This window comes from Schistocerca serialis, chromosome 1, assembly GCF_023864345.2.
Source record: "Schistocerca serialis cubense isolate TAMUIC-IGC-003099 chromosome 1, iqSchSeri2.2, whole genome shotgun sequence".
Taxonomy (NCBI): domain Eukaryota; kingdom Metazoa; phylum Arthropoda; class Insecta; order Orthoptera; family Acrididae; genus Schistocerca; species Schistocerca serialis.
Window position 1 is genome coordinate 580,290,918 of NC_064638.1, and position 16,660 is coordinate 580,307,577.

At 38.1% G+C, this 16,660-nt stretch overlaps 1 protein-coding gene across 1 annotated transcript in view; it reads right to left on the reverse strand.

Moving 5' to 3' along the window:
- The window catches only part of LOC126476705 (protein Peter pan), an 81,504-nt gene that overhangs the window by 8,471 nt on the left and 56,373 nt on the right, over positions 1–16,660 (reverse strand). The window contains exon 7 of the mRNA XM_050103563.1: positions 10,225–10,454. Within this exon, the coding sequence (XP_049959520.1) occupies positions 10,225–10,454 (230 nt within the window). The remainder of the gene's footprint in view (positions 1–10,224; positions 10,455–16,660) is intronic.

A 16,660-nucleotide genomic window follows, 5' to 3' on the forward strand; every position in this document is an offset into this window, starting at 1 on the left:
TATTTGTATGCAGAAAATAAAGCTATTTCAAACTATATCTGGTAAAATAGTTCATACTGATACAATTCATTACAAAATAGTGTTAATTAAGTAATTTCGCATTTTGAGGCAGAATTTGCATCTGCTTTGCAGTTATCGCAAAATGTGAATTTTTCCAGTCACTGCACATGACGTACAGTACAGACGTAACTATTTTTTAATATTTAGTAACATTCTTTTATGACAATCTGAAAATACAGATCGCTATTGACCAGACAGAGGAGGAGGAGTCGAGTCGCAGACAGGCACAATAAAAATAGATGATCTGCGACTCAATGCCTCCTCTATGGCTATCCTTTCCAGGTGATGTTATTCCATCCTGGATTTTCTGTTCTTTAATGTTTTTAAGTACAGCGTGTGACTCATGCTGGATTTAGGTGTAACAACTCACTTTGTATTTTAATGTAACATCTTACTTTTGAATTTGAGGAACCCAAATACCGAAACAGCATTATGTTCATACACCTGTTAAAGTTTTTCACAGATTCACTTGCAACTGTTACAGACAAATATGCTTGAAAATGGGCATGATGCCTTATTGAGAAATTTGGCCCACTTCCATGCCTTTGGTTTCATCAATAAACAAAACTTCCAGTTCTAGGTGGGAGAAATTTCTTGTTCACTTCATGAGAAGCCTCATCATGCTCAAGAAAGCGACAGTGTGGTGTGCAATTTCAGTGACTGGCATGATTAGTCCTTTTTCTTTTCCTGACTGTGGCTGGTAATGCAGCAACTAAATTCTGAGGAATACATTGAAATGATTCATAACTCCCCACCCCCATCGGAGGTTCGAGTCCTCCCTCAGGCATGGGTGTGTGTGTCGTCCTTAGTGTAAGTTAGTTTTAGCAAACTATGGTGCAAGATGTACTGCTAAGTTTCCAGGGAAGACTCCAACATTGCCTTACTTACAATGGAGAACATTTGCTGGATGCAGTGTTAAGAAATGTATTTATTTATTTATTTAAAATTTTTCCCCAAGTGGCTCATCTTCTTCTTCAAATTTACATGGAATAAAATATTCAAAAACTAATCCTTCAACAATAAATCACTTTTTGAAATCTTCCTGTCTCAATGGTTATTCCCATACATTGCTTTAAGCAATTATCATGCTCCAAACCAAATGGGTCTGGCTATAATTGCTCCATAAATGCAGCTGTGTGGTAACTAGAAACATGGTATCTTTTCCCAATGAACTAGTGCTGCTTATTAAGGATACAGGGTACTTTACTGGCTTAATATTATGTAAAAATCAACACCTATTTCATTCAGGCACTGTTTATAATGTATATGTTTCACAGATTTTTTGTTGATATCAGGTAACGCAGCACACTTTCTAAATAAATTAGAAGTATTTGGAATATTTTTGAACCTACTTAGGGTTATTTAAAAAATTACACAGAAATTGATGCAATTTTTTCCCAAAATGCTTCCTCAAATTGAGGTACCATTTAATCCAATGTTATACATTTGAAGAAGGCCAAAATTTTACCAGATATGCATGACATGATGGCTGAGGTATTAGACCTATTTAATTCCACGTATTATGTATATTAAAAAGATAAATATCACATTGTACATTTTAATTTTTAAAATTTTTTCCAACTAAAAATGTTATTTTTCTATAATTTAGTTGATTCTGCAATAAAGCTTAGGTGTACTACATGTATGGACTATTGCAAGTTACAGAAAAAAATTCAAGCAATGCTTTATAAACTTTAGGAAATATTTGTACCTGAATTCTGAAAAATATAACTTGCGGGAAATTGCAAATGAAGATATGAGTCCAATTAAACTGTGCCTCGGAACATTACTGCAGCATTTCTTCATCTTCAAGCTTCCTCTTGGCACTCCTTTTAGCACTTCTTGCTTCTTTGGTAACTTGAAGAACGAATATTTCATCTTCATGCAACCGTTGTCTGTCACATGGAAGCAATTGATCTTCCACATTAGAGACACATTTTATGCCTTAATTTCTCAGGACTTCCACACTTCCTATCACTCCATCATTGAAACATATCACTGCATCTAGTACACCAACTTTTAATGTATTTAGTCCTACAAAAACATTCATGGCTAATCTTTCCCATATGCAATGGTTGGAACTTTCATTTGTGTTCGAGTGCCTCCATGAAGACATTTACTAAGCAAAACAGGGTCATTCAGGTCTCTAAAAATTGGGTTTATTTCATTCATAACAGGTTCAGGAAGAGAATGCTTATGATGGTATATTTGACCAGTTTCTTTTGCTTTTTGGTAACCACACCAAGACTCTGCTGCTTTAGGAGAAAGTCCATGCACAGGGTGGTCATCTGTGGACAACTTATGAAATTAGGTGGCCCATACAGCTTTTCTCATTGCCATAATATCATTCAGAGGTGCAGTTAATCTAATGGCCAGTCCATAATAATTCTGAAGGAGGTCTATTTCAGTTTCTGTCAATCTGCCTCAGCCAGACAGAGATTTTCCATCAGATAGCAACTTTCCTTTCATTTCTCCTTGTAGCTTCCTCAATCTAGCACCCATCCTCTTTTGTAAATGTCCACGGCACTCCAGTTTTGTTACCAAGGTATCACCATAAACATTGAACTCATTAATTTTATTGAAAGCTGTAGAGTTCCCATCGCCCAATTTTTAAATTTGGTATATTTAGGTCATTTTTCATTTGAAACCCTATAACGTACATATCAATGTAATCAGGAAAGACTGTAGAATTTATAATAAAGTCATAAAAAAATTCGATTTTTCCACCATTTATAAGTACCCTGTATCCTTAAGGGTTTAAGGAGACTAAGCAAGTAAGGTTATCAGTTTCCTTTTCATTCTCCAGGGTGGAATCAGTGTACCCAACTGCATGTGCCTAAAGTAAATTCTATGTGCAAGTGCGATAAAGTTTCATATGGGTACCTACATGCAGTAGGATGTGGGAAACTGTCTAAAAACCACATCCAGACTGGCCGACACACCAGCCCTAATTAATCCACCAGCTTTATTGCACTTCCCAGGGTTTTCCAAATGAATCTTGCTTGAATATGTCTGTGGAGATAGCTGAGTAACCATGAAATCTTACTGAGGTAAATGGCATCTGTCAGTGCACCACACACCATCATTATGGACAAATATGTGGCACTTTAAAAAAGTGCAGGTGTTCTCTACAGTGAGATCACAGAAGTTGTGGAGACAAAACTGATTTCTTTCCTTCAATACCTTCCTGGTTCATTATATCAAAAGGACCACATCTCTGCTTGTGATCTCTTCTCAAATCATCTTCTCTGAATGACAGATAACACTGTTTCCTTGTGTTGTCAGTTCACTTGCCTTGACTTGCATCGAATATGCTTTAGTTTCTGTTGCGCAATGTCTGCCTTATAACCCTTCGAAATCAGATTTAGATTTAAAAAATTAAATAATAAAAAAAAAAGAACTGCCATTCCTAAGGGGCACGTTCAAAGCTTTCTAGCTATGATATTAACCATGGAGGCTCCCAACACAATATGTAGCCACTCCATTGCATATTCATTTTAATTATGCAATATGTTTTATTGTTCCATATATACTGTTTCTTGATATAACTATAAATTAGACTGCACAAGAACAAAATGTCATTCACTGTCAATGGTTCTGTCATGATATTTCAGAAGCAACAAACAATAGAATTATTATGACGATGAGAACTCGCGAAGAAACCAACAAACAAAATTGAAGGAAGGCTACCACTCACCTGGAGCTGATCGTTGGCTAATCTTACAAACCAGCTCCCCCCCCCCCCCCCCCCCACTCACATACACACACACTGGTCCTGGGAAAGACTACTTGTAAGTGTGTTTCATTGTGTATCTTTTGTTGCTATGTAGCAGCACCTGTATGGAATTAATTATCTGATATTTCACAGTTGCCCAGTGTATGCCCAATTGTAGTTTCCATAACATTTGGGGAGGCCTTTCCGAATCCAAATCCAAACAGGACAAGCTAGACGTGGCTACTGTGAAAGTGCTGTGTGGGATGGTGGTCCCAAGAAATGGACAATTAGACATATTGTGGAAAACTGCCCACTGCAGGATTTTAAAGATGGAATGAAAGGCTTGCATTACATGACAAATTGCTGCCATTTGTTTCTCAAATGTAAATATTAATGTGTAAATACATTATGTACCTATGCGTGTATGTTTTATAATGCAATATGATGATAATAGCTTTAAAGCAGTAACTTCAGACTAAAGAATGTTTCCCCCCTAAAGTGAATGGTCTTGCCACAGAAATTAAAAGAGTAAATACCGTAATACAGAACAATGCTGCCTGTTTGAAACTTACATTTACAACATACTGCAGGATGAAATTAAGAGTTAGGGAGTTTTATTCGTTGTGAGTACTACAAATCTCATGCAAAACCAATTTTTATAGATGACAAAACCCCAAGTTATACGCATGGTGCCCAATCTCTGCTGCAAAACAGGAAATGTGTATAGAATGAAATTTTTGCTCTACAGCAGAGTGTGCGCTGATATCAAACTTCCTGGCAGATTAAAACTGTGTGCCGGACCGAGACTCGATCTGCCAGGAAGTTTCATCTCAGCGCACACTCCGCTGTAGAGTGAAAATTTCATTCTAGAAAAATCCCCCAGGCTGTGGCTAAGCCATGTCTCCGCAATATCCTTTCTTCCAGGAGTGCTAGTTCTGCAAGGTTCGCAGGAGAGCTTCTGTGAAGTTTGGAATGTAGGAGACGAGGAACTGGCGGAATTAAAGCTGTGAGGACAAGGCGTGAGTCGTGCTTGGCTAGCTCAGTCGGTAGAGCGCTTGCCCGCGAAAGGCAAAGGTCCCAAGTTCGAGTCTCGGTCCGGCACACAGTTTTAATCTGCCAGGAAGTTTCAGGAAATGTGTAGTTTAATATTAGGGTATATCAACCGGTCTCAAAATAACTATAGGATAATTATTTGCCGATAAGAAAATGCTATCTATTTTCTTTGCTCTAGGGGAGTGTTGAAATGCACTTGTGTCAGTACCCAAAACACAGTCACTGAGAAGTAACACATGAAACAATATCACATGCCTCAAGTCACTGAGCCAACTCCACAGCACACAAATGCTTCTTTTAAATATGCTAAGGAAAGTTCTGGCAGAATGCATATAATTTAAGACTAAAGAAGGCCACACAATGGATAGCAGAAGCATTTGAGTCCCCAACAGGTGTACCTAAAAGAATCGAAACTTTGCTAGTTTTCAGATGAATCCTATAACGAACTACAGTACACACACACACACACACACACACACACACACACACACACGAACGTACGTACATATATATGTTTTCAGCCATTACAATGTAGTAATGCAGGTGTGTGTGTGTGTGTGTGTGTGTGTGTGTGTGTGTGTGTGTGGGCGTGCGCGCGTACTCTAGTTCATGAAAGGAGAAAGGATTTGTCTGAAAACTATCACAGTTTTCATTCTTTTTTGTGTACCTTTCGACACATTCTTCTTTTATCATAGCATGTTAGGTAGTGGCCCAAAATGTTGCAGACTGTTTAGATGCAGTAGGATTTACAGGTTTTGGGCCAACAGCCTCGATCTTGCGTCATTTTGTCTTTACTTCTTAAATGAAGACTTGGCTCAAACAGAAATGAATTAAGAGATACTCCAAGTCTAACAAGGTGTGTGTAAAATTGCCTAATGGTTTTTGGAGCAGCTGTCTGTAACTGCTGCTGAATAAAAGATAACAATTTTACAGCATCAGGAAATGAAAGGACAGGAGGTGCACCTTTCAGGCACACGTCACTTTTATTTATCCATTTTACATGTGAAAAACTTTTGTCATTTAAATAAAATTATACAGACAGTAGTTTACAGCATGAAATTTCTTAATTAAGGTTCCTCACTGGAACCACAAACATTTTTTTCCTTGATCCCCTATGTTAATAATAGATAACGAAGTAGTTGAATTTTCCACAATGTAATTAATATAGTATATGCTTATTGCGAATGAAAAGAAATTAGCCACTAGCAGTGATGTCCTGTGAACCATGCCTCATGGTGTAATTTAGTCACTAGCTCTCTGTTGCTTTTTAGCACTTGTGATGCACTCAGTTTATCATTTAATTCAGTACTCTTTTCTTGTCTGACAATAGGATTACTTGCAGTAAAATTAGTTTCATCAAGGATATCTTTAGAATTCTGTTTATTTGTCAACATTTTAAGTCTCAGTAAGGCTGTACAGAATGGAGTAAACAAGTCAAATTCCTAGTACACAGTTTCTGGTGTCAAAAATGCTTGTGCAACCGACACAGCTCCAGCTTTGGACTGAAGTGTGAAGGATGTTTTAATACTTCTCAGATTTAAAGGGACTGATAAGATATACTGGTTGGATTGCAATGGAGGTCACCTTAGATTTCAAATTTAGTGATTCTGTTTAAAAAAAACACACACTTACGTGGCTGCACTGTGCCAACTGAACACACAATACCTGGACTGCAGTTTGGCACGTAGAATGAGGTGAGAGGTTGTGTTAGGTGGGTGGATATGGGAGAAAAGATGCAGAAAGTGGAAGGTAGTGTTGGAGAAGGGTGACTGACAGCTCGGAGGGAGGCAACGCATGTTCAAGACAGGAACGGTAAAGGTAGAGGCAGTAGGTGACTAAGACAGGAATGTGACACAGGAACCAGAACCAGGGAGTTCATGCAGCACAAAATAACTATGCTGCGGAGAAGTGTTTGGAGGGAGTGCTCATCAGAGGAAGGGAAGACTGTTGAGTAGAGGGTATCAGTGCAATGGGTCAGCAGAGAGTGAGGCCCAGATGATTGTCGGAACAACAGGTGTGTTGCAAGAATATCTTCAATCTGCATTGTTCAGAAAAGTTACTGCTGGAGGGAATGGTCCACATGGACCAGGCTGTGAAGCAGCCAGTGAAATCGAGCTTGTTATTGCTCAGCAGTGTGTTGTGCCACAGTTTGGCAGTGGCCATTCATTCAGGTGAACAGCTGGTTGGTTGTCATACTGCCTTGTAAAGCTGTGCAATGATTGCTGCATAGTTTGTATACGACATGACTGCTTTCACAGGTGATCCTGCCTCTGATGGGATAGGGTAATTCTTATGGTAGGACTGGAGTTGGAAGAGCTGGGCAGGTTGACTGGATGGGTCTTGTACCTAGGTCTTCCAGATATAAATGATCCCACTGGGCGTGGCAATGGCATAAGGATGGACCAAGATGTTGTGTAGGTTGGGTGGGCGATAGAAAAACCACTTTAGGAGGGGTGCAAAGGATCTTAGGTAGGGTGTCCCTCATTTCTGGTCATGATGTTAGACAATCAAAGCCCCATCAAAGGATGTGGTTCGGCTGTTCCAGTACATCATGGTATTGGGTGACGAGAGGGTGCTCTTTTGTAACTACGGAAGATTGAAGCATGTAATGATATGGCATATGAAATATGTTTGCGGACTAGGTTTGGAGGGTAGTGCCTGTCTGTGAAGGCCCTCATAAGACATTCAACATACTGGGCAAGGGAGTTCTTCTCATTGCAGATATGCCGTCCTTGGGTAGCAGGCTGTATGGTGTAATTTTTTGGTGTGGACGGGATGACAGCTGTCAAAATACGGGTGCTGTTGATGCTTAGTGGACTTGAATAGGGATAAAATTATGGATGGAATCATCAGAGAGATGGGTGTCAATGTCGAGGTGGTGGCATGTTGGACTGAGGAGGACAAGGTGAAATGAATGGGAGAGAAGGTGTTGAAGCTGTGGAGGAATGAGGATAGGGTGTCTTGGCCCTGAATCCAGCTCATGAAGATATTCAATGAATCTGAACCGGAATGGGGTTTAGCATTTTTTTTGGGGGGTGGGGGGTGGGGGGGGGGGGGAGGGGCAGAGTAGAAAGGTTTCTTTTGGATTGTCTATAATGAATGCCATAGGAGGATAACTGTCAACTTATTTCTTACATCTCTAACCAATTACATCCTCACATGTAACAATTTTATTTTTAGGAGAAAATACATAAAAAATCTGTGGCACAACCATGGGCACCTGCATGACATTCAAAAAGAGCATTCTTTTCAAGTTATGAGAGGAAAATGTTTTATCTTTTCGATTGAGACGGCAAATTCGTAATCAGTATTCCAAGGAAAATGAATTGGCAGATTTTCAGAACCTTTCTGAAACTTCTCAGATGATGATAACCATTTTCCAGTGATATGACAGGATACGAATCCTGCAAGGGCCACCTTTGCAGAGTTATTCAATAAGTGTGTTACAATGTACATGTGGTCAGTAGAAACAATAAAAATGGCACCCACCCAATTTTCTTCACTGTTCCCTTTTTGACAGTCTGCAGGTGATAGGAGTTTCATTTTGTGTTGCATTAGCTTAGACAAACAATGGAAAATCCAGGATGGAATAACAATATAAATTAGGGTAGATTGTTACTCGCCCCACAGAGAGAGCACTGAGCAGTGAACAGGCGAGTTTAAAATCAGACTAAGCTATTGGACAAAGTCCTTAATTAGATTTGAAAAAACACACACACATTCCTAAAGGCACAACTCACGCACACATGGCCGTTGTCACCTCAGTGCCCGGAGACAACAGTAGACGTGTGTACGTGTGTGTGTGTGTGTGTGTGTGTGTGTGTGTGTGTATGTGTGTATGTGTGTGTTTTAAATCTGGAGAAGAACTTTGATAGCTTAGTCTATTTTTAAATGTGGCAGTCTGCCACTCATTGCATCCTCTATGTGGTGAGGAGCAACCTATCCTAATTCCTATTGTGAGAATTACTTTAGAGTAAGAGTGGAAGGAAAGAAAGAAAACCAGTAGGATTTTTATGTGCCATTGACAAAGAGGTCATCAGACATAGAGCACAAACTCAAACTGAAGGCGGACAGTGAATTAAATAGACCATATGCTTTCCAAGAACCATCCTTGTAGTTGCCTTGAGTGATTTTGGGAACTCATGGAAAACCTAAATCAGATGACTATTTGGGGATTTGAACCACTGTCCTCCTGAATAAAAGTCTGGTCTGTCCTCCTGAATAAAAGTCTGGTGTCTTACTCTGTGCCACCTTACTTGGTAGTGAAATTGAAACCCATATAAGATAACCTAAAGCACAATCCATTCATATTTGTGCACAAAGAAATATGTATGCTTCAGTAAACCAAATATGTTCAGGCATTTTGTCTCTCACTGTCCAATGTAAATCTGCATGTATTATTCACATTCACTTTTGCAATGATGCCCTTATGTGATGAAACCAGAGGTGTACATATTACTTACCCACTATTACAGATGGTGGTGTTTATAACACAGCCGAGCACAGGTGAAACAGACCTCGGAGCAGTCATACAAGTCCGGAACCGCGCTGCTGCTATGGTCGCAGGTTCGAATCCAGTAGTTCTAAGTTCTAGGGGACTGATGACCTCAGATGTCAAGTCCCATAGTGCTTAGAGCCATTTGAACCATTTGCAGTCACAGATGGGTACTGAGTTCATATCATTTCCCACAGTAGCCTTAAAAGGGCCTGTCGATAATGATCACATGTACCAACAAAATAGGTTCACATTGTTATGGACATTGTTATTAACACCCATACTGTTTAGGAGCTGTTATATTTTTACTAGGGACGAACTGTACCTTTTACATTTTTGTAATGACTTACATTGGTCTCAAATCCTCATTATTTCATTCTCCCTGTTGCAGGAATCCAAGTAATGTTGTAAGCATTAGGTGATGAATTTAGTGAACTGTGATATGAGGATGTAGACAGTGTGACACATGGAAGTTTGGGTTGGTCCTCGGAGTATGTATGGATAGCCAAGATGGTTAAGGCAACCACTTGATATAAATGGGAAACCCAGATTCAAGACCCAGTCTGGCACATATTTCCATATGTCATTATTGGATAGTACATCTGTACCTAATACAGCTGTTGTCAATCAGCAAATTAATTTTGAATTACCTGAAGGATATAAAATATAATCTGATATTATGTAGTTCATCAATACGCTGTGGCATTATAATGTTCACCCTTATGTAAGTGGATTTTAGTCAAAATGCATTATCTCCTTAATGTGAAATTTTCACAGAGCTTCCGTGCCACATTCCCTGTTTTGCCACATATCACTTATTATTTCTGTGTACTTAAAATGATTCGCTAATGTTGTTGGTTACAATCCTAAAAACACTGATGAATATAAAAATAAAACAAACCTTCATCTGGATCCTGTCCCACTTCTTGCCTATACCACTGGGCATCATCATCTTCATTTTTCATTTCCTGTTCTTCATTTGCTTCTTCAACTGCCTTCCGCATTAAAATATCACTTTCCAGTTGTCCTTTCCGCATGCCCTTCAGTGATTTCTGCTTTAAAATTTCCTTCTTTTTCTCCTTTGCTGCTTTATTTTCCATCTGAATCTTCTTTCTCTTTTCCTTAAGTTTTCTAGAAGAGAAAAATAATTCTCTAGGTAATAAATAATAATTCTCTAGGTAATAAATGATATATTATTGTTATTATTTGATGTAAATGTTGCAAAATATATATGAAAGACACAACTGTGTTTACTTTTCAAAGGCTTTCTTCAGCGTCACAATTTATTTTTCCAGTTAAATAATTTTCATTTACCGTATTTACTCGAATCTAAGCCGCACCTGAAAAATGAGACTCGAAATAAAGGAAAAAATAATTTCCCGAATCTAAGCCGCACCTGAAATTTGCGACTCGAAATTCAAGGGGAGAGAAAAGTTTTAGGCCGCACCTCCAAATCGAAACAAAGTTGGTCCATTGGAATATGAGACACAATTTACGTCGAATGAATGACGAAACAGCGACAGTAGTTTGGTTCGAGTCGTAAGCTTTACCAAATAGCCATTGCTGTGAGTCAGGCGCTCCGTCCGTATTTATATGATTACCCTTCCTTTTTCACGTACTCCGTCTGGTTTGAATCGATTGCTTATTTTGCTTTGATCTGATAAGTGCCGTTTCCTTTGTTATAGGTGTTCACGTCACTCTAAGCTGAAAATGCATTACTGTACTGTGTCATGCATTGTTTGTCGCATTCTGATAGTGCGTGTTTACGGCCTGTTGCCGCTCGCGGCACGGCTTGCTTTTGTGCGCGCTACCGCCGCTTAAAAAAAAAAGAGAGGAATCGTCTCATTAGCCAAACAATGGCAAGAGACTGCTATTTGTTGTTACTTACACTGCTGCTTTCTTTGATAATGATCAATGACAACCAAATAATAGACTGCATATGATAGAACATCATCTGAACGAGAGTTAGGCGAAAATTTTTCTCCCTTTGAAAATCTTTGCGCCCGCTTCTTTAGTACATCAAATTCTGCACAGAAATTAGAGTCATCTTAGATTTAAAAATCTAGTCAGTTGCCGTGCTTCATTTCTGAGTGTATCACTATTAGGCATAAGAATAATACGAATATAAACATGACACGATACGTATATTCTTCCGCGTTTGCTGTTGTCTCACTCTAGTTTCGTAGTTTATTAGGCAGACAGGATTTAAATGAGATAGCAGCAAACGTGAAAGAATACATGACAAAATGATTATATTCGTATTATTCTTATGGTGAAGAGAATACTGCATGTGATTCACATTTCATCAGGTTCCTATTAGCAACCATCTCTTCTCACAGGTAGGAAAAAATTCAGAACGTAGCGTTGGCCATATTGACAAACATCCTAAACAGTCTTGCCAGTCGGATTTTCGTAGTACATTGAAATTCTGCTACATTCGAAGATGAACAATATGGAATTTGTATTTACTTCATTGGATAATGTATGAAAATGCAGTGGTCGAAACTCGGGGCGGAGAAAAAAAGCTCTTCTTCCACCTTTCTTTTTTTTTTAATTTATTTACTGACGCAGATGTTTTGGCGCCAGTATTTATCTTTGTGCCTATAAAGCATGCCTGTGTAGCGCTACATATATTCGACAGCAGAAGTTAGTTGTAGCGGCACCTACCAACATTTTTCAGAACTTCCGCTTGCTTTGCACTCGATTCTAAGCCGCAGGCGGTTTTTTGGATTACAAAAAGCGGAAAAAAAGTGCGGCTTAGATTCGAGTAAATACGGTATATATATCCAAATGGGCGCCAGATGAAGGATGGATAATCATCAGATACATGGATGAAGTCAAGAGTGGTATATGGAACATGGTGCACCCATGTGATATTTATGTTTTATAACAGGAGAGAGTATGCTATAGTGGCTTTTTTTAACTACAGAGAACAATTAATGAAGACTGTGTAGGGAAGCAGCCTACTCACGCCGTAGTAAATTCACATCAGTCTTTCCATTGTGTGCCAGCCAGTCCGCTGTAACTAGCTCTGACGTCATAAATGTTGCGCAATACTTTAAAAATCAAGCAAATAACCTAAAACATTTCTAGTATGTCAGGAGTAATACTAAATTAATATGTGTTGAATATCAGTTCGATAACTTTAGCCATTTTCGAAATTTGGACGTTTTTCTGTAAATATCATTGGCGCAACAGAAAAGAGCTAGAAAGTTATAAATTTATAATTAGATTCATTTTTCATAATTATTTAATAAAAACAGTACTTTGGATTTCACAAATTAAAATTTTAGTTGAAATTCAATATTTTCTGGTTTTCGTCTTAAAACTTAAGGAAGCAAGATAGATTAAGTAGGCTAATAAATAAGGCTAGGATGTTTATATTTAAGTAGGTTGGAGATCCGCTGTAACTATGAAGATGTGAGAAGTTTCATTTGAATACCTATAAAGCTATAGCGATAGCGTATCTCCAAAGGGCCAGTTCATAGCTCGTCTACTGCGTGCAGTGTAATTAAATTAATTCTCTCGCCCAAAATATTTAACTTAGCCACGTCAAAATTTTATTATCAATACTTACCTGCATGCTGAATGCACATTTAAATTAAGAGCTTCATCGGCCATCAGCAAGAGAAGCTATAATTTATTAGGTAACTTAAAGTGGTGCATTACTAGCCCAGCGGCTAGTTGGGAGAGCCGATTTGATCAGGCGTTCCCTTAGCCGTCCGCACCGAGGCTTTATATATAAGAACGCGGATTCTGGGATGACTTTGATTATCGATCTTCAGTTTGCGTATTGTCGTATTTTCACGTGCCGCCGCGGGACAAACATTCTACTATTATTTAGTGTGGCGTTTGATGAACCTTATCATCAAATTATGGCGAGCACTCATTTAAACATTTAATTTGGACATTTATAGTTGCATCAGCGCATTAGACTCTGAACTGCTCTGTTAGTTAGGTTGTGTGGATTCTTTTGTTATTCATCTGTGACTTTCAGAATATACTCAACTACTTTAGAAAATCGTTTTTGATTATAAATCCCGGACAATCTCCTAATTCCTCAGAGCTATGAGCTGTAACTATAAGTGTATTCTCAAATGAAGTGGGCACTAGGAATTCTAATTACAGGCTTCACGTTTTGCTAATCACTTTCTGGTTGCCAGTATTGTAGTTAGAGAGCCAGTGTTGAGAGCGGCGAAAGACAGCATAAATAACATTCTAAATAACGGGAAATGCAGTGCTTCTCCATTCAAACAAACATTTATGCAACAGTTGAAACAATTAATTCTACCCGCCGCCCCACATATGGTGAATCGGCCGGGAACTGATTTTACATTCTACAAACAAAATATAATACAACAATTATTTTCCCACCAGCCGCCTCACAACTGTTTACCCAAAAATTCACTGACAAGTATTCAACTAAGTTTTATTTTACATTGCTTCATGTTTCTTCAAACATTTCTTCATGTTTCTTGATCTGTACATATTTGTTGTTCATTAATAAAAATTGTTACAATATTTGCCATGCCTGTGACCCACACTTTACTGATAAATGTCTACAAGAAAAAATGTTTTTATATCTGAGACCACTAATCCAGGCAAATCAATCAGTTCATATCTTGGTGGTGGACATTTTATCTACATATAAATGGTTTACATTGTATAGTATGTGATAGGAAAGTTCAGAGGCAGAACATACTATCATATGCACAGATTTTTTTAAAGTATCTGCAGTTCAGTGAATATTTTAGATGCACTTTGTACTTTGCTTAGAAAAACAGCTGAATTGTATAGAAAGCAACATTTCTAATTGTTATCATGCTATCACAGAGAAACAGTATGCTGACAGCATCCATATATACGTTGTAGTGGATGAGGACAATGACCTGATCACTAGTATAATTTCATGGAGAAATATTAAATTATCAACCCATAGGACATAAATTGTTACACTGCAGTTTGCAGCAACAGTAGTAAAACATAAAACAGGAATTCTAACCCCTACAAATGGTCCAGTGACATCCCAACAAGATTTATAAGATAATTCCATAAATGTTTCTTCTTGCACAGAATAAAAAACAGTTAACTGCTCAAGAAGAGTTTTGCAGCACCTAAATGTCTTGCAGGAAGTTGTCTTGCAGGAAGTTTGTGGTTTATTGAACGGAAATCTCTTCTTCGATACTTGTTTGACTACAGGAAATTGCAATGCACAACCACCTGTGCAATGACGGTAAAAGTAAACCTGCATTCTCAATGCAGTTCAATAGAGAGCACTATCTCTTCGATCATAAATGCAGCAATGAGTTCGGTCTTTGAAGACAAAGGGTAATTCCATTTAAAGCTTTGGCCATGGTGAGCTTGTTGTCGCATTATGGCAAGCAGGACTGTCAGTACAGGAAGCCATCTGCCAAATTTAGAAACAACATATCACTGTCATCTGAACACTCACCACTATCGTGAGACACAAAAAATTGAAGATATGCCACTTGCAGTCACCCACAGAGAACACCACTAGCAGATGATGGAACACAAACCTGTCATTGGCCGCACTGTTACTGAAATTTAGAAGTTGTTATGTGATTTCATGTAACATTTATCATTCTGATAAGATAGTTTTAGAACTATTGAAGCCTGGTATGTGTGGGGTTTTTTTTTTTTTTTTTTTTTTTTTTTTTTTTTTTTTTTTTTTTTTTTTTTAAAGTTGTGTGCAACCTGTTACCTGACTTATTACATTTTATATAATTGCAAACATATTTGTTCAGATGCAGACTCTTTACAGCAATACACCACCATTCTCACCTCAGTCTTCACTGGACTTAAGGGGGGTAGGACGTCAAACGGGCCGACTTGGAGCAGGAGAGGCACCACAGGACATTTTAATTTGCACTGTCTATACTTGTACAAATAAATTCATAAAACTTTGTCAGCATGACCAGGAAGGATTCAGAATTCACACTCACAGCAGTGCAAGTTCGAAAACATAACAAAGTAATTTCTTTTACATGTGAAATTTCATCATTTTTTCAGTTACTAATGGCAGCATTTGTTGCTATAGGTACACTTTTCTTCATAAGTAAGACAGATTCTTCGATGAATTTTGCACAGCATACAAACCATACTTAAAGGTGTATGAAACTAGAATTTTCCAAATCTATTAAAAACTGTGATAAAAATTGAGGTAATTGACTATAAAATTTGTGTTTTTCATAAACATGAAGTTTAAAATGTAACAGCTCATTCGTTTTTTCATAAATTAAATAAATTCTAGAGTTTCATATACCTGTAAGTATGGTATGTATGCTGTGCAAAACTCATCAAAGACTCTCTCTAACTTATGAAGAAAAGTGTACCTATAGCAACAAATAATAATGAAATTTTGCACGTAAAAAGAAAATTATTTTGTTATGTTTTCAAACTTCCACTGCAATGAGTGTGGATCCTGAACCCTTCCTGGTGATCCTGACAAAGTTTTATGAATTCATTTGTAAAAGTATAGACACTGGAAATTAAAATGTCGTGTGATGCCTCTCCTGCTCCAAGTCGGCCCGTCTGACGTCCTACCCCCCCTTAATTTCCACACCAGCCTGGTTCAGAAGCAGATCACATCCAATCCTGGTACTGCTGATTTCTCCAAAACAACACTTGGCACTTACTAGGGAAACTCCCCATTGCACCCCCTTCAATTTGGTGGTATTAGTGGTAAAATGGAACCAGTGGATAGCCCATCAAAAACTGAACACAGATCAAGCATGAAAATAGGAAGAACGCGTACTGAATTGTGAAAAAGAAGAACATTCCAAGCACAGGATGTGCAACATCGAGCGAATTTCTAGAACCACTGCGTCATGGTTGTGTGGTCGCGGTGTCTGATTACAAGTAGGGAGATCCGTGTTCAGACCTACCTCGTGCCCATTTTTAATTTATTTTTTCACAAACTTATGAACTGTCCATCTGGTCACTGACATGTCTGCTCTCCTCTTGTAGTCTTGACAATTATCATACTATAAATTGTTTGTAGAATGAGTCATGTGGTAAGAATATATTACTGTTACAAGTAAATGAGATGAAAAGTGAGAGGAGGCAAGATGCCGATAGACCTCTTACAGAATGAAAACAATAAATAAATGGGTGTGAACTATGTTACAACAAAGGGATTCAGAAATCAAAACTTCCAAAATAAAATGCAAGTGTCATAACATGCAATACCTGTGTAGAACAAATAGGAGATACACAAGCATCGGAGTCCTTTACTTACACCTCGCAGTTGCAAACTTATGTTACACAATGAGACAGACATACCGGGTGATCAAAAAGTCAGTATAAATTTGAAAACT